General features: G+C 52.1%; 8 protein-coding genes and 1 non-coding gene across 9 annotated transcripts; 6 read left to right on the forward strand and 3 right to left on the reverse strand.

The window, feature by feature from the left end:
* Window positions 1-40: 40 nt before the first annotated feature.
* On the forward strand, window positions 41-3,168 carry CDC54 (MCM DNA helicase complex subunit; the record flags this gene model as incomplete). The annotated part of the gene is made up of 3 exons (XM_056219779.1): window positions 41-350; window positions 397-1,341; window positions 1,391-3,168. 3 exons carry the CDS (start codon window positions 41-43, stop codon window positions 3,166-3,168), a joined length of 3,033 nt encoding a protein of 1,010 aa, XP_056066906.1.
* Window positions 3,169-4,420: 1,252 nt separating this feature from the next.
* On the reverse strand, window positions 4,421-4,528 carry N0V89_011044. The gene has a single exon. It is a non-coding gene; the product is annotated as a tRNA-Ala (tRNA).
* Window positions 4,529-5,137: 609 nt separating this feature from the next.
* On the reverse strand, window positions 5,138-6,399 carry N0V89_011045 (uncharacterized protein; the record flags this gene model as incomplete). The annotated part of the gene is made up of 3 exons (XM_056219780.1): window positions 5,138-5,885; window positions 5,942-6,163; window positions 6,224-6,399. The coding sequence occupies 3 exons, from the start codon at window positions 6,397-6,399 to the stop codon at window positions 5,138-5,140; spliced, it is 1,146 nt and encodes a 381-aa protein (XP_056066907.1).
* Window positions 6,400-9,367: 2,968 nt separating this feature from the next.
* On the forward strand, window positions 9,368-9,910 carry N0V89_011046 (uncharacterized protein; the record flags this gene model as incomplete). The annotated part of the gene is made up of 2 exons (XM_056219781.1): window positions 9,368-9,442; window positions 9,515-9,910. 2 exons carry the CDS (start codon window positions 9,368-9,370, stop codon window positions 9,908-9,910), a joined length of 471 nt encoding a protein of 156 aa, XP_056066908.1.
* Window positions 9,911-11,006: 1,096 nt separating this feature from the next.
* N0V89_011047 (uncharacterized protein) lies at window positions 11,007-12,906 on the reverse strand (the record flags this gene model as incomplete). The annotated part of the gene is made up of 2 exons (XM_056219782.1): window positions 11,007-12,846; window positions 12,899-12,906. 2 exons carry the CDS (start codon window positions 12,904-12,906, stop codon window positions 11,007-11,009), a joined length of 1,848 nt encoding a protein of 615 aa, XP_056066909.1.
* Window positions 12,907-13,857: 951 nt separating this feature from the next.
* N0V89_011048 (uncharacterized protein) lies at window positions 13,858-16,002 on the forward strand (the record flags this gene model as incomplete). The annotated part of the gene is made up of 4 exons (XM_056219783.1): window positions 13,858-13,873; window positions 14,152-15,089; window positions 15,582-15,686; window positions 15,736-16,002. 4 exons carry the CDS (start codon window positions 13,858-13,860, stop codon window positions 16,000-16,002), a joined length of 1,326 nt encoding a protein of 441 aa, XP_056066910.1.
* A 1,927-nt stretch (window positions 16,003-17,929) lies between these two features.
* On the forward strand, window positions 17,930-18,679 carry N0V89_011049 (uncharacterized protein; the record flags this gene model as incomplete). Its single annotated transcript, XM_056219784.1, has 2 exons — window positions 17,930-18,392; window positions 18,450-18,679. The coding sequence occupies 2 exons, from the start codon at window positions 17,930-17,932 to the stop codon at window positions 18,677-18,679; spliced, it is 693 nt and encodes a 230-aa protein (XP_056066911.1).
* A 1,546-nt stretch (window positions 18,680-20,225) lies between these two features.
* CAR1 (Arginase, catabolizes arginine to ornithine and urea) lies at window positions 20,226-21,317 on the forward strand (the record flags this gene model as incomplete). Its single annotated transcript, XM_056219785.1, has 3 exons — window positions 20,226-20,312; window positions 20,361-20,944; window positions 21,014-21,317. The coding sequence occupies 3 exons, from the start codon at window positions 20,226-20,228 to the stop codon at window positions 21,315-21,317; spliced, it is 975 nt and encodes a 324-aa protein (XP_056066912.1).
* A 373-nt stretch (window positions 21,318-21,690) lies between these two features.
* Window positions 21,691-23,830, forward strand: N0V89_011051 (uncharacterized protein; the record flags this gene model as incomplete). The annotated part of the gene is made up of 5 exons (XM_056219786.1): window positions 21,691-21,761; window positions 22,249-22,650; window positions 22,702-23,159; window positions 23,216-23,741; window positions 23,788-23,830. The coding sequence occupies 5 exons, from the start codon at window positions 21,691-21,693 to the stop codon at window positions 23,828-23,830; spliced, it is 1,500 nt and encodes a 499-aa protein (XP_056066913.1).
* Between the last annotated feature and the right edge of the window lie 1,637 nt (window positions 23,831-25,467).

Genomic DNA, 25,467 nt, shown 5'->3' on the forward strand with positions numbered 1-25,467 from the left:
GTTCTCTCCGGATTGCTACGATTGATATCCTCTTGCTCGAATGTCCTCTCCGGCGCAGCGTCGCTCGCAGCGCCCTTCTGCCACCCCGCGGAGGAGCACCAGAAATTCCCAGATCCCTTCTAGCCCGGCGCCTGAGGGGCCCGATGCTCAGCTGCACTCTGAGGCATCACAAGCCTCGCAGCGTGGATCCAACGCAACACCTAGGGCGAGCCGTCTCCAGGCGCCCTCGACGCAATCACCGCTCTTCTTTCGCTCCTCTCCCGGAACGCAGTCGACCTCAGGGGCTCCGAACAATGCCCCAGAGAGCGATGGTGGTGCTACGCCCAAAGCGAGCGGAGTAACAATCGGAGGTAAGTTCCCTGGTATCTCTCTCTAGCAGACTATTGACGATTTTAGACTCCTCTCCCATCCGATACGCCTCCAGCTCCAGCCCTGGCCGTGCTCGCCATGCCCACAACACAGACATCCGTAGCAGCAGCAGCGCCCTCTTCGTCCGCGATCCTGGCAGTACAGCAGCACGAAACCGGCGCAGCGATATCCATTCTGACATTCTCGGGCCCAGTTCCACCGGCAGGCGCCGCAGGCTGTTTGTCGATGAGAATGGCATGGCTGTGGAAAATTCCGATGCACCGACTTTCTCGAACCTGAACCCTGATACCTCGGATGCAGATGTTTTAGGTGGGAACTCATCGCGATTCATTTGGGGTACTAACATCTCCATTGCGGATGCCTTGAGTGCAATGAAGGATTTCCTGTTCAACTTTCAGAGGAAATATCGCTTGATCCATGACGGAGAGCTCGCGGAAGGTGCCAGCTTGCCTGCCGACGACCCAGCGATGGCCAGGGAGTACATCGAAATGATGAAGGCTATGCTGGAAATGGGTGTGACCCCTCTGAACTTGGACGCGCGCAATTTAAAAGCCTACCCTCCTACCAGGAAGCTATGGCACCAACTTCAAGCTTTCCCGAGCGAAATCATTCCCATCATGGATACGGCTATCAAGGATGCCATGATCGAACTCGCAGAGAGACGTATGGCAGAGCTACGGGTGCAATTGTCTCAGGCTCAACGAGGCCCGGACCGAGGTCATAATTCCAGTTCCCTTCCGCCCATGCTCAGCTCGGATGCTCCAACACCAGGCGCGCCCTCACCTGCAGCTGCGGCACTGGATATTCCGGACCTTGTACGGGAAGTCGATCAGAAGACATACCGTGTTCGTCCGTTCGGCCTGGACAAGTCCGTCAACCTGCGAGACCTAAATCCAGGAGACATGGACAAGCTTGTGAGCGTCAAGGGTCTGGTAATCAGAGCTACACCGATTATCCCAGATATGAAGGATGGTGAGCCGATGATCAACGCATAGACCGAGAAGCCACTGACATCTTGTAGCGTTCTTCAAATGCTCCGTCTGTAACCATACGGTGAGGGTAGACATTGACCGTGGCAAGATCACCGAACCGACTCGGTGCCCCCGTCCAGTATGCGAGTCATCCAACTCGATGCAGATTGTTCACAACCGCTCAGGTTTCGCAGACAAGCAAGTAATCAAGCTTCAGGAAACTCCGGACAGTGTGCCAGATGGCCAAACGCCACATTCAGTCTCTCTATGCGTGTACGATGAGCTTGTCGATGTTTGCAAGGCTGGTGATCGTGTTGAGATCACCGGTGTATTCAAGAGCGATCAAGTTCGCATCAATCCACGCCAGCGATCTGTCAAGAACATCTTCAAGACCTACGTAGACGTGTTGCACATTCAAAAAGTCGACAAGAGGCGCATGGGTATCGATGTCTCCACGATCGAAGAAGAGCTTGCCGAACACGTTGCTGGAAGCGCGGAAGAAAGTCGCAAGGTGTCTGAGGAGGAAGAAGCCAAGATCAGAGCGACTGCAGCGCGGCCAGATATTTACGAGCTTCTTTCACGTTCGCTAGCGCCTAGCATCTACGAGATGGACGACGTCAAAAAGGGAATCCTGCTCCAGCTCTTCGGTGGCACCAACAAATCGTTCGACAAGGGAGGAAGCCCCAAGTACAGAGGTGACATCAACGTGCTCCTGTGCGGTGATCCCTCAACAGCCAAATCACAAATTCTTCAGTATGTGCATCGCATTGCCCCTCGCGGTGTCTACACGTCCGGTAAAGGTTCATCTGCTGTCGGTCTGACCGCGTACATTACCCGCGACCCTGAGACACGACAACTCGTTTTAGAATCCGGTGCGCTGGTTTTATCGGACGGTGGCGTCTGCTGCATTGACGAGTTCGATAAGATGTCGGACTCTACGCGATCCGTACTTCATGAAGTGATGGAGCAGCAGACAGTCTCTATCGCGAAAGCTGGTATCATCACGACCCTGAATGCACGAACTTCCATTCTAGCTTCAGCCAATCCTATTGGCTCAAAGTACAACGTCAACCTACCAGTCCCACAGAACATCGACCTCCCGCCCACGCTGCTCTCGCGTTTCGATTTGGTGTACCTTGTGCTCGACCGCATCGACGAAATGACCGACCGGAGGCTAGCAAAACATCTGGTAGGTATGTACCTGGAAGACACACCTGAGCACGCAAATAGAAACGAGGTGCTCCCAGTCGAGTTCCTTACGGCATACATCTCCTACGCTCGCACAAACATTCACCCCAAGATTACCGACGGCGCTCAAAAAAACCTAGTCGACGCCTACGTCGCCATGCGCGCCCTCGGCGCGGACGTACGCTCCCAAGAACGCCGTATCACCGCAACTACACGTCAACTTGAGTCGATGATCCGTCTCGCCGAGGCACACGCTAAGATGCGCCTCAGCGAGGAAGTGACCGCGGACGACGTCAACGAGGCGGTTCGCCTCATCAAGTCTGCGCTCAAGCAAGCCGCTACTGATGCCCGCACCGGATTAATCGACATGTCTCTCCTCACTGAAGGCACATCGACCAGCGATCGGAGAAGGAAGGAGGATCTCAAGCGCGCAGTACTTGGCTCTATTGATGAACTCGGCAGCGCAGGCCAGAACGTGAGGCTGAGCGACTTGGCGAAGAAGGTGAGAGATGGAGCGACAGAGCAGATCGAGAACCAGGAGTTCTTAGAGGTCTTGAAGGCTGCTGAATTGGAGGGAAGTGTGCAGTTGTCGGGCGAGGGGCCGAGGAGAATGGTCAAGAGGGTTGTGGGCACTTTCTAGATGTTGAGATGATTGGATGACGGGCAATGTGATGACATGAGCCATACAGTATAACAAGGTAACAATGAAGAGATAACAATGAAGAGATGGAATACTATGACATAGCATGGTCGTGATGGACTCGCATATATAGAAACTCGAATACTGAACTCTTACCCGAAGTAACTTACTGCAGTCTTCAGCTCTGCCTGTCGACTGACCTGCGCATTGTAGACATCGTCGAAAAGTCTCCCTCCCACTACTTCCCACTATCGATGCTGCTATACTCACCTGCTACTTGCTAATAGCATTTGGGAATGTGCAAGGTGTGGGGTGTTCTTTCGGACGAAGGAGAAGCGCGATATATACATGTTAGCCCATGAGTGAGCCCTGTGGCTTTGATTAATCTCGATTTGTTGTATTTGCCAACTCGATATCCATGAAATTCAGATATGCCTAATCCTCTTCACCCTCAACATCGGATAAAGTGTCCTCTGCGTCACTGTATTCAGTGTCCAGCCCTGTTCCTATCGCCAACTCAGCCTCAAAATCCTCCCATACTTCGTCCGTGTCCCAGTCATCATATTCCCCCTTGGTCTTCTTCACTCCATTCCTTGTTATCACCATGATCAATATCAAGGAGATCGCATGTTCCGAGTGCTGGGACGATCAGTGTAAGTATGGAGTCTAATAACGTGTGAAAATTGCTACAATACCTGTGGGTCTGCGTCGAGGAGCTTCTAAGCACTCTACACGTCTGTTTACCGACGATGCCGTATTGTTTCATAAATCTAGGCGCTCATTATAGACTGAGTTACCCTAGGGCAGATTGTCCCTTAATGCTATAGCTGTTTCCAGCTGCTGTTTCCCCGCACCCCTTTGCATTCTTCGATTTTGATGGGGGCTTCGTATGTCTAGTTATATCAGTTCGCTGAACCGCGAGCCAACACTTGTGACAATAGATTGCCTCCCCCCAACCTCACTGCGGTGGAGCTTAACGCAAAAGACGCCTACAAAATGATCTAGGCTGTCAAGGTAGTTCGTCTCGATAGCGGGTCCAGTCTCTGTTATACGCTCTTGTCGTTACGCTCTTCGGTCCTTATCTTTAGATGGGATGCAATGGTAGAGGAGCCGCAATATTTCTGGTATGTTGATAAAGCTCTGTGACGACATGGGGCTGTCAGTGCTGTGGTCAGCAAACCTGCGACGCGCAGCGAACAAAAAGAGCAGAGTACAACCATTTCCTATACCTCAAAACACCGCAAAAACACACTGGACTCGCGGGGAATTGAACCCCGGACCTCTCCCATCGTCGATAGACAATATGCAGAAGATGCAATCGCTATGCTAAGGGAAAATCATACCACTAGACCACAAGCCCGTCACATGATTGATGGAAAATTTGAAAATTATAGAGTATATATTCCACATACATTAAATGGGAGCCGAAGTTGCAGCCCAACAATTTCGTGTTGCAAAGCTTGCGGCTAGGGGAGATTGGCTTGCTGGAAGCGAACCAGTCATCACGAATGCCAGTTAGTGTGTGCTGTCCACCTTCCGTGCTTCCCTAGGATATAACCGCCTATGGTAATTAGAAAAATTGAGCTTCCTTGATGATTAGCTGATTATTGGGAGATAGAGGTCCGAAAATTGCGGCCTTGTCTTCAACAAAATCGAGGGTCTTACAGAAGGTAGTGAAATCTGTTGGCTTTTTTGATGCGGGGGCACTCACCAATCCTAGCTTTTTCACGTGTGATATATTGGAATATAGAAACCAGAACCTCACACCTTCAATCGACCTACACCCAGGAGATCTGGAGAGTGCAACCTGAAGCAGATCGTTTGAGTCCGCAATGGCCTTCGTAACTCACAAGTTGTTCGCATCCCGAATTTTGCTAGCAGTGGGCGTGTTGCTCGTCGCGATCGGGTCTATCCATCCCAGAAACATGTTCACACTTGTGGCTGCTAGATGGATGCTTAAAAGATCCATTTACCACTCGCGTATCTCGCCACCCGGCCCAATGAACCCTGGTGAGTACCACGCCTTCGCATCCTTGCTCTCGCTCCTAATCCACTCCTCGTCAACATCAATGCCCAGTCCGGGGCCTGTCATTAACTCAATATATCCATCATCAACCTTCCACACCTCTGGATTCTTGATATAGCTCGTCAAGTCCTGGCTCCCGGCGTTGTAATGTATTCCCAGACTCATCTCTTGTATCACGAAATTGGCTACGCTAGCATCAACCTGAATATTTGCAGCAAGAGCAATAGGTCCTAGCGGGCAGTGTGGTGCGAGTGCCACATCGTATGCCTCGCACATGGCTGCTATACGCTTAAGTTCGGAAATGCCTCCTACGTGACTGATATCGGGCTGCAGAATATCAACGCAGTGCCCTTCAAGAAAGGGACGAACATCCCAGCGCGAGTGCAAGCGCTCGCCGAGGGCGATTGGGATGCTCGTATGGCTGGAGAGCGCCTGGATGCCGCCGATATGTTCGGAAAGTAGCGGCTCTTCAATGAAAAGCGGGCGATGCGGTTCGAGAGCTGCGGCTAATTGTTTTGCCATGGGCTTGTGGACTCGACCATGAAAGTCCATCCCTGCATCCATGCCAAGATTCTTCACAGCCTTCAGTCTTTCTACGCTAGAATCTAAAGCTGAAGGTGCATCGAGCCATCCAATGTCTTCGGTGGCGTTCATCTTCACTGCTCTAAAGCCTTGCGCTTTACGAGCAAGGCTACCCACCGAGGGATCAGTTAGATTCTTACAAGGATTTCTTTTTAGGAAACTTACGCTTGCGTTTCTACATCGGAGGGTCTGTCGCCACCTATCCAGGCATAGACCTTGAGCTTAGAGCGTACTTTACCGCCAAGAAGTTGATAGATGGGTACATTGAGTTTACGGGCTTTGAGATCCCAGAGGGCGATGTCCAGGCCGGCTAGGGCACTCATGAAGACGGGTCCGCCTCTGTAGAAGCTGGTCCGCCATGACATCTGCCAAATGTGCTCGATGTCACTGAGAAAACATCAGCAAATCATGGCTAGGAGCATTGAGAACTGTACCCGGTGGACGTACTCAGCTTCGAAGCCTATGTATCGTTCTATCCAGGAATCAAGACATCCTTCCACTGCTTGTGTATGGCCTTCGAGGGAAGCCTCGCCCCAGCCGAAGTTGCCTTCTTCGTCGGTGATCTTTACGAAGAGCCATCGCGGCGGGACGCGGAAGTATTCGATCTTTGCGATTTTGCCCATTATACTTATATCCTTGTGTAGCAGGGTGAATTGGACCAATTGGGAAGTCTTTGATAGACCTTGATCAGTGGTCAAATGAATGGTAAACCTAGTGTAAGTGCGTTCGGTCCAGTCTGCTGGTGCTACCCTTGAGAATAGTATCAAAACGAAACATCAATCGCTAGAGTGTATGTTCGATGATACAGGCATAGTACCTACCACAGACTTTTCTGTTTCTGAGTCAGATTTGTACTGGGCGGGTAGAAGCGCATTCCTCAGCCATGGAGGGGTAACCCGGCGTCGAATGTTGCGGGCATAAATACCCGGCGGGGTAACTCAGACACCAGGACCCCCGCGTGCCCACTTAGGACAATTTCCCACGGTCGAATTGCACCCGGAGTGTATTACCATCTTAGTGCATATGGGTTGAACGGATATCTGCACATATGCTGTGAGCAAAATCTGCCAATGTGTAGCTTCAGACTAATTAAAGGTCGAACACACTTTCTATAGAGCCACTATTCGGCACCGTGACCTCATCTCTTCCCACAGGCGTACTCGTCTCCGTCCCAACGTTATCCAAGCCTGCCTCTGAGTCGAAGTCGCTGCAAGCTGGACTCGATGTTCAATCAGAGATCGAGGCCAACGTGCATGTCAGATATAATGGCGTGCTCAGCCTGGTGTTGCTCGGCTCCAATGGCGGAGCTGTTCGCCTGTCGCGCCAGGAACGCTTCAGTACGATTTCAGGCGTCAAATATTCACTGGTGCCCAATTTTCAGACTAATCTATCACGACCGGTGTTTTGGTACATCAGTTAGAAGAAGAGCTCGAGGGAATAGAGGTTCTCAAGAAGGAAGGTGCACAGTGGGTATTGGTGCTTGCACTAAGATGTTCTGGCGCAGAAGCCAACCAGAAGAACCTTGCAAAGAGATATATGCTTGTTGCGGATGATTTACCACTTCCTATCTTGATGTGGGCCTTGAAAAAGTTCTTTCGAAACCAACTAACACTGATAGCTGCAACTACCCTTGTGTAACTATCAGACACGTACCGCGCTCTCCCGGATACCCTAACATTGTTGGTTGCGAGATGTGTCACGGGAACGACTCAATCCACGCCTAAGACTGAACCCACCCCAAGGTCGACCTTAAAAAATTCCGCGTATACAGTAGTTTCGGTGCGCAGCTAGGCCAAATAGTTTGGTGCCGCTGATGTTATCGACGCGCTCGCTGCTATTTTCCCCCGGACAATCTCCAAACTATTTAAGCTTGTCGAGAAGCGACCACTTAATGATTGAACGCTGAGACAATCAAAGGAGCTGCAATATACCGTATCAGTGGCGGAAATTTGCACTGGCGTTACGTTTTTGAAAGGCATCAAGGAGGCCATCACACGCGTTCTCGGGTTTGGTACATATTAAGGCGGCAGCTGCCCATCAGGGGCAGGACCCCGGAGGGGACATGGGAGAAGTGGGACCAGAAAATACTGGCCTCTATGTAGAAGCTGGAGGAGTAATCACTGAAGCTGAGTCTGGGTAAGGTCGGGTCCGTTGCGACAAGTCATACGATGACTGGTTCCAGACACTTCATTACTCTCAACAAGCATTCTGCTTACCTCTACAAGCGTTATCTACGGCAAAGGAACAACAGAAAGCATTCGGCTGTGAAAAATTTATGGTCGACTACAATCCGGAGAACTCTGTTCTGGTGCCGAGGTTCATGATTTCGCTGTCTCGACTATTTTCACTACCGACTATTGCCCTGGACGTTTCAGACAACAGTGAGGCGACCACATCATCAAATATTCCACCAATTCCCGGAACATTCTGGCCATCAATGCGATATCGGCTTCCTTCAATTTCAGCACAGTGCTTATGGTACCTTGCAATATCGCCACTTCGCCATGCAGGGTTGCATTGATCTACATTCTTGGCGTGGTGTAGCATACATCCTTCAAGCCACCCGCACATGTCGCCTCCACAAAACCAGGGTAATATGCGAACGGTGAGAAGTCTCCGTGAGTCTAGTCCAAGTGTTGGGGAGGGATGTGATAGATTCCGAAGGACTGGTTCGGGAAGACTCCGATTGATTGGTATCATGACTTGCTTCACGGGCCAGGACGGGAATATGTTGAGAATGAAGCTGAAGCAAAATATGAAAATTTGAATGCGCCTTACTATTTCACCGATAGGGCCTAGCTTTGGGCGACAATGATGAACTATTTAGGACCCGACCACTGCTATGGCGTGCTATCGTTCGTTCAAACGTTGTTTGAAACGCAATAATCAAACGGTGAACACCTCAAAGCGTCTCTCTCATATTTAGTGCACCTTTCATGTTGGTGTACACAATATAGACTCTTGAAAACGAATAAGGATGGATGGAACGAGCGCCATCCCCGGTCCACAACGATTCGACAGTTTCGACATCTACCGCACTCACTATAAAAAGATTGCGGACCATGAGATAGAAGTGGGCATACTGATACCCAGAGACCTCAAACCTGGACTACATCCTGTCTTTGTGAAATTTCATGGCGGAGGATGCGTAAATATACCGCCTACCCAACGTTCAATGGCCATCAACACTGACGCTGGACTAGGTAACCGGAACATGGGAATACCCCAATTGGTTCGCCGCCTGGCTCATCCCCATCGTCCACTACAAGAATGCCATCGTTGTGTCCCCAAACTACCGTCTCCTCCCGGAGCACAACGGCAACGATATCCAGGAAGACCTCGCTGATTTTTGGTCATGGTATTCTCTTTCTACCAATTCCGCACCTCTATATTGCTACTGAAATATTTGTCAGGTTCAAGAGCGGCGGTGTGACCAAATGCCTCTATACACAGAACACTTCGAACACATCCATCGAAATAGACTACAAACGCGTCCTCGTAGGCGGTGACTCAGCAGGCGGCTACCTCGCCATCCAATCCGGCCTCACGCAACCCAAAGGCACCATCCGCGCCATACTGGGATGTTACCCCATGACGAACTACCTGCGGCGGAAACAACAGCCCGAATTCATGGGTGAACCGTCGCCGCCAGAGTCCATCATTGATGTAAAGCGCTTCTCACTCCGAACCTGTATTAGCCATCCTGCCAGCGGCCCTCGAGCTTACGATCTAGTATAGGAGCATTTGAGAAACCTAACACCAGGCGCAATGATCTCCGCCGCCCCACCTCGCCCGCGCAACCGCCTCTCCTACGCCCTCTCCGCCTACTGCCGTTATAACCACTTCTTCGGTACCGGATCCCATCTCTGGCCCATTTCCCTTCTGAACCCTCCCTCTACCCCCGACTACATACCACCTACCATCATCATCCACGGCGACAAAGACACCGCAGTCAGCATTGACGATTCGCGTGCTTTTGTGAAGAAGGTTGGAGAGGTGATGGGAGAGAAAGGCGCGGAGGTAAAGTTGGTAGAGAGGGAAGGTGAGGATCACGGGTTTGATATGGATGCAAGTGAGGGAGAGGAGTGGGTCAGGGAGGTTATGCAGTGGGTTGAGGAGAGGTGGATTGGATAGAGGGACGAGAAGGTGTACATGTTGTCTTCTAGTGCTGTTCGGATATTCAGAATTCTTGTTACAATGAGATGAGATGATGAGGTCTATCGCGCAAGTGATGGATAGTATCGCTAACGAGCAGAGCGATCCGCACGCGTCCAGGTATCTGAGGGTCATAACCACGAAGCCACCTACAGACTTACAACGCCAACACTCAAGGCACGCGGTATCAATCCTTGAGTTTGACAATACTGCTGAGAAAATCAACAGTGGTGCCGACTTCTTATAGACTGAGGATGCAGAGGCACAGTCTTGTGCTTGATCGAATGTCCGAATGATGACCGCAGATAGACAACAGTCTTGCGCCATACAGGGATCTTGAGACACCTGCCACTATCCAAGAATGTGGAGGTAGGTCTGCATGGCCATCGGTAATCACAAATCCCGTCGCCTCTGCATGCAATTCCCATGTTCAGTCTCTTGATACCAAACACTCCTACTGTGCGCCCACTTACGCAAAGATCAGACCATTCATTCTACATTTTCGGTGCTCTTCACAAAGCTCTCGTCTTGGCACACGTCTCTCGTTCAAGCAAGGATGCAGCTTGAGAAAACTCACGTTTCAAAGCTGTATCTGTGCGCAAGCTGGCTTGGCACCCTGCAGACAGCACGTGGTGTGTGTGGGTCACGGCTCAGGCACATGTGTAACGATGACATTGCAGCAAGACGAGGTGACACAAGTGACGAGTTGGTGATGGTGAAGCAGCAATACGAGCGAGGTATTCATGTGTTTCGAAGTTAGATGCGAACGATGCGCAAAGTAGTAGTAATGTTCATGTAACGAGCGTCAGGAGGCCGGTTCGGGGGTATTCTAAAAGCCAAAAGACGCGAGCTATGCTACATGCAGTACCGAATAAGGAAGGTAAGGTATTCCAATCGTAAATATAGAAGTAAGGAAACGAATACAGGAAAGAGCTGTTGCGCTGCTCTGTAACCTGTTTTGGTTGTTTGTTGCGGACGGTGCCACCATCATCTCCAGGCAACTCAAAAATTAGACATAAAACGCCATAATACACCTCATTACATCTCTCATCGCTACAAGGTGCTGCACCTTTCGCTATGGTTTTCTTTTGATGCTCGGAATTCGTAGGGACGTGCTGCCCGGTTCATACGGTCCGTCATTGACGTTGATCCAGTTCGGCACGGTACTACTTCTCTTGCGAGAGTTCTGCCTCGTCACGCTGCCTCTCACCGTGCGGCCACCGACAACACCGAACCCGAGTACTTCGGGCCGGTCTAGATCGAATGGATCAGATTGCCGTACTCCCCTGCCGAACACGTTCGTCGCTGGTCTTGAAGGCCCAGGCTCACCGAAGAAGAATGAGTCCTTCGAAATGCGAGAGACTGTGCTTGATGTCGCGTTGAACTGAGGAAGCGGTGCGTATGCATTGGCTGGACGTGACGGAGTGGGCGGCAGTGGTTGTGTCGGAGGCAGTGGTGGCGGGTCTGAGGGGTCGAAGAAGGGATTTGAGTGACGATCGGGGTAGACAGACGAACGGTTTTTCGATACTGGGTTCGAGCGCAGCGCAGTCTGAGAGCTTGCCGTCCGCTTGTGCTGTTGGGCGGTCTCACGAAGCCACTCCGGCGTACCGCTACCATTTTGGGCGTCTATCTCGTCAAGAATGGAGGCGAAAGGATCGCGTGGATTTCGATCCGAGGTGGCGGCGGGCTTCGGCGCAAGAGGACCACTTTGCTGAGGTTGAGGAGATGATGGATCGGGGTTCAGCAACTGGAGGTTCTTCGGCGGATCTAAGGGATCGGCAAAAGGGTTTCCGTCAGCATTGCTGTTGCGAATGACTGGATCCTCGACAATGTTTGGGAAAGGAGAGTTCTGGCCGACAACAAGGCTGTCTTGCTTCTTCTGGAGCAGTGTTCGTGACCTCTTGAGCGTCGGCACTCGGCCGCCGAACCCGCGAAGTTTTTGCCGAAATGATGAGGGTGGCTCGCTGATTGATTGACTCCGTCGATTCGTTCCCTCTGAATAGACCGAACTGGCGTTGCGGGTGTGTTTGCGGTATGGGTTGGATGCTGGACCAGACTTGTCACCTTTCAGTCTCGCGAAAAAAACTCCAACTCCTGCTGGGATGCCTTTAATCTTCTCAGGAACTGCGCGTAGCTTCACGAGAAACCCTCCGTCTTCCCTTTGATTCTTCTCACTTAGACGTTGTTGCCACTTTTCAAAGGTACCATTCTTCTGTCTCCTCAAGCACAAGAACAGTAGCGCACTGACAAGAGCAAGACCCACAAAGCCACCTATTACACCTCCCACAATAGGGGCAACGTTCGTTGAACCATTCAAGGGAAGTGTCAGCGAGCTGCCTTCATCTGGCGTGCCAGGGTCGGGCGATATAGCGCCCGCAGATCCACCTGTTGGGATGCCTGTGTCGGTGGGCTGCGATAGTACGGGCTGCGTATCGGGCGCGGGGTCTGCGGGCAATACAGACTGTGCAGGTGCAGAGGATGAAATCAGCGGTGATGATGCCTCAGGCACTGTAGACGACGCGGCAGGCACGTCTGCCAAAATCGAACTTGTCGGTGGTACAGCTGCAAGACTCGAGTCAGAGGTTGCCGGTGCTGGGGTTGCTGATGGTGTTGGTGTAGGTGTAGGTGTAGGGTCGACAACGGACTCAACCGACGGTGTCTCAACGACTTCAGGCGCAGGCGCTGGAACTGCAGCCGCCGGTACCTGTGGCGAGACATTCGCGAGAAGCGACGATGGCGCTGCTGCTGAAGAGGAAACCGCGCTACTCGTACCTATCGCCGTAGACACTGCTTCAGACGATGCGACCTGCTGCGTCGTTTCGGTGGAGGTAGACGATGGTGGAGGTGGAGGCGCTGCAACTATCGAGCTGCTTTGAACCGTTTGTGCATCCTGGGTACTCGTCGAAGTCGATATACTGGAAGTAGTCGTCGAGGTAATGGTCGATGTGGCTGTCCGGGCTTGCGAACGCGTACATCGCCGCCCGCTCACCGTGGTTATAGTGTCTGCTGGAGTGGCCATGCAGAAAACACCTTCATAGAACAAGAAGCGCCACTAGGGGTTCGAGAGAAGAGACGAAAGGAAAGGATCAAAGCGCCGCTGGCGCTTCGAGCATGTTAAACGTGGGAAATTGAGGTTTCTGCGAGTTGATGCTAGAGAACCGAGACACAGAGACAGATGCCAGTAGTGGCCGGGAAGGCGGTCGGGATGGCTGCCAACCGTTGGCATGAGGTGGAGCGCTTGGGATGCTCTGAAGCCGTTGCCGTTTCAGGTGCCGCTTTTGGTCACGATTCTCACACATTTGAAGCGCGGGAGGCTTCGACAGTCAAAAGACAGCGACATGGCTGTCTCATCCGGTCAGGCACAGGAGAGCGGGGGAACGTGCTAGCAGACATCGCGTGCATCGCGCGACGCGGACACGCGCTTGTGGTGATGGTGTTGAGGAAGTGCGGAGGATCCGAGGCCGACGGCAAGGCACGTGATCTGCTCGCGTTTCACTGTCAACGCCCAAAACCCTATGCATGCATGTACGGATGCTCTCGAGAAGCACCTTGTGATGGGCAGTGGCTCTACAGTTGAGTCCCAGGGATGTGATGCAGCGGGAGATTGACTCCATCGTGGGGCTCCTCTGGACTTGCTCCGGACAGTATACTGTACTTAAACGCTCGCAAACAAGGACGCCTCCGTCCCCACTGTTACATGCAGTTACAGGCTAAACCTCCGCTTGAACAGATCTGTTATATTCTGCGCCGTGACGAGTGGTGGCTCCGAGCAAGCACAGTCTCCACAGCGGAGACGCTCGAGCGGCTGCCATTTGGGGATAGAAGCGAACGGACGTCGCATGCCTCCTGATGTTCGTTTCCCTACACCTCTGTTCCCACCGCTGGCCAATTGACGGACAATCTACCATTGCCCGCATCCCACCATCATGTTCCAATTCAGCGGTACGTTGATTCTCCCCAAGTGTCCTCAGCGCTTGCTATGCGCCGCGGCATGCCCGTCCCCACCTACGGAAGCCACGACCTAGCATGGTTAGCCGCCAGCCTCTTCTCCCCATCTCTCCAAGCCCTCCTGTTCCGTCCCGCCATCACGATACGGCTCCCTTGCCAATCCTCCGTTTTTCTTGATCCGCGCGTTTCGTACGATGGGTTGGCAAAACACGTTTCGCTTTGTGCGCTGTGGGGGCCACAGTAGCATCGCTGATTGTGCTTCACCCCTCTAGGCGGCCTTCTTGCAGGTCAACACGACAATGAGAAAGAGAGGTCACCGCCAGCGCGGCCGATACCCGTGACCTTTCCAATTCTAAATCCACCTGAGCCGTCGCTGCAGGCACCACCCCAATCCTGGACTCGTGATTCGGGCCCTGGTGTTGCTGCCCATTTCCTCGGATTAAAGAAGCCGTCCGATGTCAATCTGGACACCTTGGCCCTACTGAACGTGTCGTTTCAACCAGAATGTGACTTTGAAACACTCTTGGCGTCTGTGTCCAACGATGCGCCCTCATATCTACCACCCAGATCCTGGTTGAAAGCACCTGATCAAAACACCGCGACACAAACGGAACCTGGTACCAAACTTCTATGCAACGGCAGAAGGGTTCCAGATCACAACGAGTTCTATCTTCGTGCAAAGGAGATTTGCTTTAGCAATAGAGATGCATTCGCTAATCTCACACGGAAACCGATGGGAGAGAAGGTTCCACTTCGTCTAGCCCACTTTCGAAAGTTCTGGGAAGGTCTTGATAATATGGCTTACTACTGGGACAACTCGCTTGATGAATATTTACCTCCGAAACTTGATCATGGCAATGCGGACCTGGTCTCCTCGGACCAGAAAGGCGAAACCCAAGATTCGACTTTGCCTACTTCGGCATCTCCAAGTGAGGGAGAACCCCGGAAGAAAGTGAAAACAGAGTCCACTACAAACGAAACGGCTGTTATGCCCTCGGCCCCTGTAGCTTCGAACGGTACAGCATTACCCAGCGACTCTCCCATATCAGCAAACAGAGCTTTACCAGCGAGAGCAGCCCCACCAAAAGCACCCTGGGAAGTGAATGCAGCGGCTGCGCCCGAAAAGCCTGCTGATCTGAGTAAGGGGGCCTACAAGGGCTACCGTATCGGCAATGGCGCGGAAATGCCCGACTCGTATCGACTTGAGACTGTACGTGCTTTCATGGAACCAATTACCTGGGCTTTTGGGGTTACGCTAGTACCACATCGTCGTCCACCAGTGCTTCTGTTAGAGCATGTGCGTTTTCCTGTTCGCGTGAGTATAGTTGCATGGCGTGGCCCTCAGGATAGAATAAGGGCGCGTCAAGGATGGATGGAGGGCCCCGTGCTGGGGGTGCAGTGTAGAGCAGATACCGGCTTCGGTTCAAGTGGGGATTTACAAGCCGATTCCGTCCTAGACACTATGCGAGAGCTAGGTGGCTTACTTTTGCTCGCTCAAGAAAGAGCAAGGGAAGGGAAGACAGAGAGAAGAGGCGGTCAAGGCAAATGGTGGACGACAAAACATCGATGGGGTGGAGGCCCAGGTGGTGAAGTGGGTGAAGGCAAGGGTGCAAGTGACGCGCCAGCCCCACACCAAGCGACGAAGGTAGATCACAGCGTGGTTGGAAGATCCCGAGATGGATCTAAAGTTCGGCGGAAACAGACACCAGCAGAGATCTGGAAGACTCTCAAACCTGGAAACCCACTTTGGGATCCGAAGGTGGTCTACGAAGCGATCGGCAAAGATCGTAATACCTCCTGGGATGATGTAAGTCGTATAGTAGAACGTTGCGGATCACTTTGCTGACGTTGTGCAGGTCTTTATGGTATCATCATTGAATCATCACATCAGCATCTTGAAGCTCCGGATACATCCAGACTATCTTCAGTTCTTGGCCGAAGGCACTCTCCCTCAAGAACCCCCAGCTGATCCGGATTGGTTTTCACCAAAGCTTCAGCGGACTCGATGGTTCGACTTGTTCAACATCGATGACCGTATAGAGGCTATGCGTGGGGTCTGGGGTATCATGAACTACCTCATGCGGACCCGCGAACAGCAGGATGTACCTATGACGAACACCTGAATTTTGTTCGACCTGACTGGATGTCTCAGTCCCTAGTCAAGATTATGATACAGTCGAGCGGCGAGACCGGATAAGCTCCTCGCCGTCAAGCTATCACGACGATCTCATTTTGAGGTTACATATGATGCAGTCCGACTTATTCTAAGATTCTGTAGACCATCGGGCAGTGCATCCAATGTGTACGGAATGCATATAGATGCGCCGCTTTTCGATGTTATCCTCAGCATTCGCTGGCCAACTGACTAATGTCCGAAATCCAGGGCTACGATATGCTCTCCCAGTGACTTGTTTGCATGACGCGGCACGGCACGATCGTCGTACTAACCAGTCTACCCGGTGAGCGGCGAAAGTCTTCCGGCCCATCGCTTGTGCGCCTGCACCGGTATCACACTGGCAGACCTCATCATCCTGTGAACTCACGCAAATCCTTCCTACATATCAAAGATCGAATCATAGCGGCTGACACACCATCACTTGAGCCACACATTGACCTGGTTCTCTTCTGCTCGGCAATGAAGGGTTCGTTGTCGACTGCTTGTCAAGGCGACCGCCGTCGCAACCTTATCACTGTTCCCCTCTCCACGTTCATTCATCACACGGCAACATTGTTTGATGCGTAACACTTTTCCTGCCCGTATCCAAGGACATGATTGGCGCAGTTTGTGTCTCACTTGTCCTACCTGCGCACATGTGCGCCACTTCTAGGGACGCAGACTGTCTATTTTGCACTTCCAATCAATTATCCGATGGGCTTGATGTGCTAAACCGGCGCGCGCATCAATGCGCAACCGTGGCGTCGGATAGCGCATGCTAGACAGGCGACGCGGCATTGGTAGTGTAACTCGTATGTCAATCAAACGAAAGCTGGGTTTGACAAACAGTTGACTCGCACCATAAATGCACTGCTCCGAAGCTTGATTGACGATTTCTAGCCCTTTGGTCGTGTTGGACCAGAGATATGCCTAGCCCAGACAAAGTGATTGAGCATACCACGTTGCTCAGCGCAACGAGACGAGAAGATGGAAGAGAATGCTGCCGGAGTCTTACAGTCACTAATTTGCAACCCTGAATGTGGCGTCGAGACATAAGTCTGGTTCAAAGGCATCACAGGGCTAGAGGGCTCGAGGCTATCATGCCTTTGAGCTGTGTTTTGCACGACGAGAACTCTGTGGTTCGCTTTGGACGCCGAATATCAAGATCCCGGCGTGCGACTTACGATACATACATCGGGTAAAGTGGCCGGAGGTACCTAAAGGTATGCACCTTCTCACATGGAATCCAACGGATACTACGTGGATAGATGTGGCCATGTCCAATAGCGGAATCTAATCCTCGATATAAACCGTCCAGAATCCCGTTCCCACTTTCCGTTCGAAGACTCTTAAGAAAACGGCGGCATGCCTTGCGGGGTAGATAATACCTAGAGAAGCCAATCCTCCGAGACGTAGTCTCTGAACTCGCTCTAAAGGCGCCTCTTCAAGTTAGAGTAACTGTGGCTTGATGAAGGGAGGGGCGGTCGAACTTTGGCCTGGCCGCATCACAAGCAGCCCTGCCTTTACCTTTTGTGTATAAAAGCTTGCTGTTGCATAAAGGAATGTGCCGGTTTATATGAGCACTTCGTGAGCATTGGTCACGGGAACATACCGCTCTTCACAGCGGTCAATTTACCACTTTTGTCCGTTTGTCTTCATCTCAAGACTTCGACCCTCCTACGAATCGGGTATCACCACATACCCCACCATTCATCCCTAGACCGTCGACTCCTCCGCATCACGTTGGTACAGCACAATTGACGAAGTATCCTCATTGAAAAGCTATTGTCCATCTACTTCTTTTCCAAAGAAGAGTGTGCTTCCTCAACTGTCTACAACCAAGCAATCCTCTGACACTTGAAAAAGCTATCCTCCTTACCAATAAAGGTGCAGCCATGATCAACCACCTCTTCGCAACCATCCTCTTCCTCCCACTGGCCTACGCCATGGACAAACTAGACAAGACGGTCAACCAAGACTTAGTCTCACGCCTCAAGCTCGCAGCCACCGTCTACGACAGGCACAATATACTCACTAAAGACGAAGATTGGATCTACGACTTCAACTCCGCGGAGCCCACCGACTCTTTCAAACCAGGAAGCGTCAAGAACGCCAACGCAGCGACCTTCCCTGCCATGGTAGGCCATGGCATGACCATTGCACAACTCAAATTGGGCCCTTGCGCCATGTTGCCTGCCCATTACCACCCGCGCGCAGCGAACATGGTGGTCGCTATCACGGGTAACACGACGACGTGGATGGTCAATGAGAATGCGGTCAGGACTGTGTCTACGACCCTGACGCCGGGGAAGATGACTATCTTTCCTACGGGCAGCATTCACAGCATGCAGAACAATGGTGAGTGCCGCCTCTATCCCAGGTGCTATTGAGTGTTCATGATTGATCGTTTCAAAGGCTGCGATGACGCGTACCTCATCAGCGCACTCAACAGTGAAGACACAGGCACGATGAACATCGTCAACGGCCTGTGGAGTATACGCGATGACATGATACGCGCTGCATTTGGCAATCCCACTCTGGATGTCAAGACCACAGGTAAAGACATCCCTGAGGTGGGCACCGGATCCACATACGGTAGTGACGAGTGCATGAACCGGTGCGGTATCAGTAAGGGAAAAACCTGATCGGGTGCAATGGACGGCGTCTTGTTGGTGTTGTGGCTACGGTTTCCCATGTGGTTTTGGACCTGGTCCCGGTTGTCATTCGTTCGTACATGGTGTTGTGTTGTCGGTGTTTGGCGTTGGATACGGTCTACGAATGACGAATGAATGTAAAGTGAGAGCTTCATAGAACACGTGAAAATTTGTGTCCGTTTGCTTTTTCGCCTTTCGAATTCCAGGGTATACTGCCTAGATGACATGACAATGGTGCCTCGCCGACTCGAAGGATAACTTGCTCGGTACGCTTGAAGCTAAGCACTTGCCTGCTCCTGTAACGTGGCCTTGAGCATCTCCATATACTCCTCTGGTGTGCCTCTAAGCTTGATGTTACCAATAATGACCGTCTTGTCTCTGCTTTTCATCCCTTTAACAATGTCTACGTCGGATTTTGGCACTTTCAATGCCTCGAAGCTGTTAGAACCATGTCGACTGTTTGGGTGGTTTCCAAACTGAACGATCCAATCTTCCAACGCTGCTTACCTCAGCTATGACCTCTCTCACAGCCTTGTTCGCCTCTCCCTCCTTCGCACGCGCCGCAACGCAAACCTCGATGGCATCGTCAGATACGGCTAAGACACCTTCTCTATTCGCACTGACGCCCGGCTTAACTCGGCAGATTAGCTGAATAGATCCGGTGGGTGTCTTCGAGCCTTTGCTGGCAACGAAGCGGATGGCGGGCGACAACATGGCAGGCGGTTCGGCCTGAGCGGTGAAAGAGGAAGGTCGCCAGACGTGGCCATGTTTACAGTCGAGTGGAGATGGCTCGGAGATGTGCCGGCAGCAGAAATTATCAGATGGAATGCTGGATGACGGACTAACAAGGGTTGAGCCGATCGAAAGCGCCGGGCATGGGTCCATGTGCGGGATGCAGCCAATCAGACTGAACCTGCACCGAGCATTGTCGAGCGTCTTGCTGTGTGTAGATCTGCCCATTCGTGTTTCTGTAGCCTCTGAAGGCCTCCATACCAGCACGTTCTGCACACTCGACCATCTGATCACCTGCAGGTAGCCTCCGACTACGGCTGCAACCGCAGGCCGCTCTTCGGCGCCCAAGCTCGGCCCAGCCGCATGACGACGCGCTAGTCGGGCCCTCTGATGAACCCGCGAAGACCTGTACTTAGGGGGAAATTCCGACCTCACGACTTCCCCCTAAGTACAGGTCTTCGCGACGAGAAGAGATTTCAGAGGACACACTTACCTAAGAGATGGCGCAGCCCACAGCGATAAAAGCCGGCCGGTGCACCCTCTCTCACCGCTCTGTCAAAAACGCCGGTTCTCCTCTGCTTTCTTGCCTCATTGCGCATATAAATATATAGGCGAACACGAGATATACAAAGTCCGAAGTATGTAAATACCTGGTTTCCACGACGGTGTAGCCGACGCAGTCAAGTCCAGCTGCTCTTTCCTTTGTCCAACCACAAGCGCGAAACTTATCGATTATCGAGTGTCTCCACGAGTGTCTGTACGCAAGGGCAAGGCTAACGGGCACGCAAAGCACCCAGACAACAACATGACGTCCGCACCGCAGATACAGCCGAAATTCCTTCCCAACCGCCACGACCTAGGCGTTGTGGCGGTCGGTTTCAGCGGCGGCCAGGTGAGAGACGCGCTCTCTGTGTCTGCAGCTGCAGCTAACCCATCGTAGCCGAAAGCCGGCGTCGACGCAGCGCCCCAAGCCCTCATTCAACATGGCCTAATCCAGCAATTGGAAGAGGATCTGGAGTTCAAAGTCAGCTTTGATGGTGAGGTGCATGACTACAGTCAATTTTCGCCAGCAGAGGATCCAGACTACCGGGGCATGAAGCAGCCAAAGTTCGTCAGCGCAGCCACAAAGGCAGTCAGCGACCAGGTCTACAACCACGCGAAGAGCGGGAAGCTAGTTCTTACCCTTGGAGGCGACCATTCCATTGCCATAGGCACCGTTTCTGGAACTGCAAGAGCGATCCGGGAACGGCTCGACAAAGAAATTGCGGTTATCTGGGTCGACGCGCACGCGGATATCAACACACCCGAGACTTCAGACAGCGGTAACATTCACGGAATGCCTGTTGCCTTCTTGACGGGTCTTGCAAAGGAGGACAGAGAAGACACGTTTGGGTGGTTGAAGGAGCACCACCGCTTAAGCACGAAGAAGATCGTGTACATTGGATTGAGGGATGTAGACAAGGGCGAGAAGAAAATTCTAAGGGACCATGGCATCAAGGCATTCTCGATGCACGACATCGACCGGTAAGCTCAGCTTCTTTCCTTTATTCATGTATCTTCCTAGGAGTTGTTATGCTAATTTTGAGGTAATAGACACGGCATTGGAAAGGTCATGGACATGGCTCTGGGCTGGATTGGCAGCGATACTCCCATCCACTTGTCTTTCGATGTGGACGCACTGGACCCCCAGTGGGCTCCTAGCACAGGTACGCCCGTGCGAGGAGGTCTGACCTTGCGTGAGGGAGACTTCATTGCCGAGTGTGTGGCTGAGACTGGTTCATTGGTTGCGCTGGATCTCGTTGAAGTGAACCCAAGCCTCGACGAGCAAGGTGCGAGCGATACCGTTCGTGCCGGTTGCAGCATTGTTCGATGCGCGCTTGGCGATACGCTCTTGTGATCTGCTGCATGTTTGGACGCAATGGTATGAGGAAGCTATAAAGGCCAGGTGCGGGGAGTCGGTGTTTGGTAGATGTCTTTCACACTAGACCCGATACCAAGGACAAGCGACTATTCAGTCGCGAGCTTTAGTACGAATATGACTCGGATGCAGTCCTAATTGTTCCTCAGAACAGTAATCAAATTCGAAGCATCTGACATGCGGATTTCCGACTGCTTATCCAGCCATGAGTATCATTCGCGCCGCAGCCAATTGGCGCTCGACCCACGCAGAGAGTCGGAAGGAGCAACCCATTGCATTCCGAGCAACCGGAACGGCATCTCACTCCTCGACGACAGCTGTAAGCCCGATCCATCAATCACAGACGCACAACATGTCCGAGTATCGAAACCAACTGTTCGCGCAGCTTCATGCACCGATTGCCGCCGATCTCAAGCTGTCGAAGTTTGTACGTCATGCGTCGCGCTTCCGCGATTCTCCGCCATGGCCCGCCCAAAAAAGATAAACACGAAGCAGCTCCACCACAACTTCGTTGGTGAACAAAAGAACTCTCTTCATTGAGTACATTCGCTTGTCTAGACACATCGACGTTATGCAGCCATCGTCGCGCCTAGCTCAATTGCCGTCAGAGCTACGACTGTTATCTCGAAACTCCCTTCGCGCGACGACGCCGTTGCCTTCAACAAGCCGCCAAGTCCTCACTTCGCATGCCGTCGCTGGAACATGCAGTCTATATGGCGGAGCCTTGCAGCAGAGGAGATCCATGACTATAAGTCAATTGGACTCCGGACGGGATCGTGAGTAGTCCCAGGAATGGCTTTCGCGAGCGGGATGGATCTTGCCCAGAAATTCCCAAGCTAATTGGGCTTCCTATAGAACGTGAACGAGTTGTTGTCCTAGGTAGTGGTTGGGCCGGCTACACCGTTGCAAGGGCCCTCGATGCGAAGAAGTACCAGACCGTCGTAGTATCGCCGCGATCGTACTTCGCTTTCACGCCTCTGCTTGCCTCAACGTCGGTCGGCACGCTCGAATTTAGAACTGCGCTCGAGCCGATACGTACGAGGAGGACAAACGTCAGCTTCTTCCAAGGGTGGGCGGATGGGGTCGATTTCAAGAACAAGAAAATTACAGTTGAGGAGGCGATCGAGGATCAGGGGGTCTCGACAGCGCTGGTGGAAGATAGACATGCTGGGGAGTCGAAAGAGCAAAGACATGAGAGGAGAGAGGTGGAGGCCAAGAAAGGCACGTTGTTCGACATTACATACGATAAGTTGATCGTCACTGTGGGTTGCTACAGCCAGACTTTTGGCACTCCTGGAGTAAAGGAGCACGCGTAGGTTTTCTGCATGATTGTTCGCTGACGAAGAGCTAATCGAGTTGTCAGACTGTTCTTGAAAGATGTTGGCGATGCGCGCAAGATTAGGAACCGTATTTTAGCCTGCTTTGAAGCCGCAGCGCTACCCACAACGACGGACGAACAGCGCAAACAACTCCTCAACTTCGCCATTGTCGGCGGAGGGCCTACCGGCATCGAGTTCTCTGCTGAGCTGCACGATATCATAACGGAAGATCTCGCCCGCATCTACCCCGAGCTAATACCCTTTCACAAGATCACTGTCTACGATGTCGCCAAAAAAGTTCTTCCGATGTTCGACGAGAAGCTAGCTAAATACGCTATGGATACCTTTGCTCGCGAAGGAATTGACATCAGGACCGATCACCACGTCGAAGAACTTCGGCCAGGCGCTCCCGGGGAGAATCCCTCTTCAGAGGATGACCATGAAGTGTACACGTTGAAGATCAAAGAGCAAGGCGAGATTGGCGTCGGCATGGTCGTGTGGAGTACGTACATGTTGCGATATCCAAAATAGGCCCCAGCTAATTTGACGCACCCACAGGTACTGGGCTCATGCAGAATCCCTTTGTCGCTCACGCTCTTAGCGATGTGTACGAGGTTCCAAGCGACTTCAGGCGCCTCGAAGCACCCTCTAACGACCCTGACTCCCTCCACTGGCGCGTCAAGACCGATTCAAAGACAGGCTCAGTAATGACAGACAGTCGACTCCGAATGAAGCTCATCGCAGAGTCCGAAAACGAAAAGAAACCCGAAGCTATCATGAGGGACGTTTTCGTCCTCGGTGACTGTGCCATCGTTGAAGGGACTCAATATCCTGCGACAGCGCAAGTTGCATCTCAGAAAGCCTACTGGCTGGCGAAGCGCCTCAACAAGGGAGACATTGACAAGTCGGGCTTCACATGGAAGAACATGGGTGTCATGGCATACGTGGGCAACTGGAACGCGCTGCTACAGGGTGGTGGCACTAGCGGCGGTATTTCTGGTCGCCTTGCGTGGATTATCTGGCGTGGAGCGTATCTGACCAAAAGCGTGAGCTTGAGAAACAAGATTCTGATTCCTACCTATTGGTACGTCTTATGAGATGGCCGAAGAAAAATTGCTAACAATACTCAGGGCGATCAATTGGCTATTTGGACGAGATATCAGTCGCTTTTAGAAGGATTGTATGAGTGATAGAAAGTGGTAGACCTAGAATTGGCATTTTAAGCGTTATAGACTGGGCAATGCGCTAGAAGGGAGAACGCGTGTAAGATATTATTGATATTCGTAATGTTCCTTCCTATTCACTAGTAATCCACTGATCCAACTACGGAACTCTAACCCCTGTCCTCTGGGACATCTGACATAACATTCCGAAGATTGTTGTCTTTGCGGGACTCCCAGCAGCTTGGACGTCGGTACGTAGCCTTGCCGTTGTGCGTCGTACGGCTGATGGATCAAGTACCAAGACTCCGGGGCATATCCTGTCACGTGCTCTTCCTAATTCGCGACATACCTGGGTAGCTATGGTAAAGGAGTGGCGACATGGAGTGTCGGATGTGTAGAAACTGTTTTAAGCTTCATACAACATCACGACCTGACAGCTTCGCTATTAGACCCTATCCCGTCATAGCCTCCTCTCATCCATAATTCACCACCACACGATGTCTACCCTTTGAATCCTTACCATGTGAGGCTCTTTCTCTCCCTCCCCTTCACCGTAATCGACACGACCCTCTCCTAGGTCACCCCATACTTAAAGATGTTTGCGTCTCTCAAGCGAATACGAGGACCGGCGCACTACGCCACAGCATTGGCAACGACACACCGCCAATGAAGCACAACGAGGTTCCAGGTGACTTGCCCCAAAAGAGCATGATAGACGACCTGTTCAGCTTCCAGCCTTGCGCTTCGTGTTTGTGATTAGGCATAAGTGGGCTTCCTAGGTAGCAGCAATCTCATCACATCCTCGTTACGCGTACTCTCAAGGACCTTATATTTCGCTTCGTGGACACGCTAGCGCAATGTTTTCCATGAGAGTGGTGTTACAAGGCCTGTGGTTGGGGCAAATTGCTGCAACACTGCAGTTACACCAGCCTCGCGCTACGCCTATTGACCAACTCTTCCCTGCGGACGGATGGACACCTAAGCCGACATCCGAAACGAAGTCACCGTTAGAACTACTTCGAAGACAGGATGATCCTGGACTATGTGGATACCTCGAAGGGGACCTAGGTCTGTTGAATACCTCGATAAACATCTGTCGCGAAGAGATAGCTGACCAGTGACAGAGTACCCGCTCTACTGCGATCCTGGCTGGAACTGCATGTACGACGACGAGTATTCGTGGTTCGGATGCTGTACTGGTACTGCGGTCGCCGATTGCGATGTGTACACGGCATGCGTGAATAGTAAGTCAATCGACGACTGTCTATCCAGTTCGGAGTGTTATGACAACGCTTTGGTTACAGGCTGGTGAGTGGCCTAACTTCCGTCATATAGGTAGAAGAGGCAACTGATGAAGAGCAGTGTCGAGGAGTACGCGCCATACTGCGCAACGCTGTACAGCGCCATCAGTGGAAGTACCTACGGTCATTACGGGTGCGCAAGCAAGAAGACTAGTTATGAAGTTTTGTTTCCGTCCAGTGGAGAGGACGAAAGCACGTTTGAGCTAGAGACGGAGACGGATATAGCTTCTTTTACGGGGCTTTCCTTGAGCAGGTCGACCGCTGCTTCGACCACTGAGGCTGAAGGTGCAAATAGTACGGTAGCAAAATCGAGCAGTACGGAGGCCGCATTGACGTCGAGCGGCGG

The sequence above is a fragment of the Didymosphaeria variabile genome (genome assembly GCF_027946475.1).
Source record: "Didymosphaeria variabile strain IMI 356815 chromosome Unknown scaffold_8, whole genome shotgun sequence".
NCBI classification, from domain to species: Eukaryota; Fungi; Ascomycota; class Dothideomycetes; order Pleosporales; family Didymosphaeriaceae; genus Didymosphaeria; species Didymosphaeria variabile.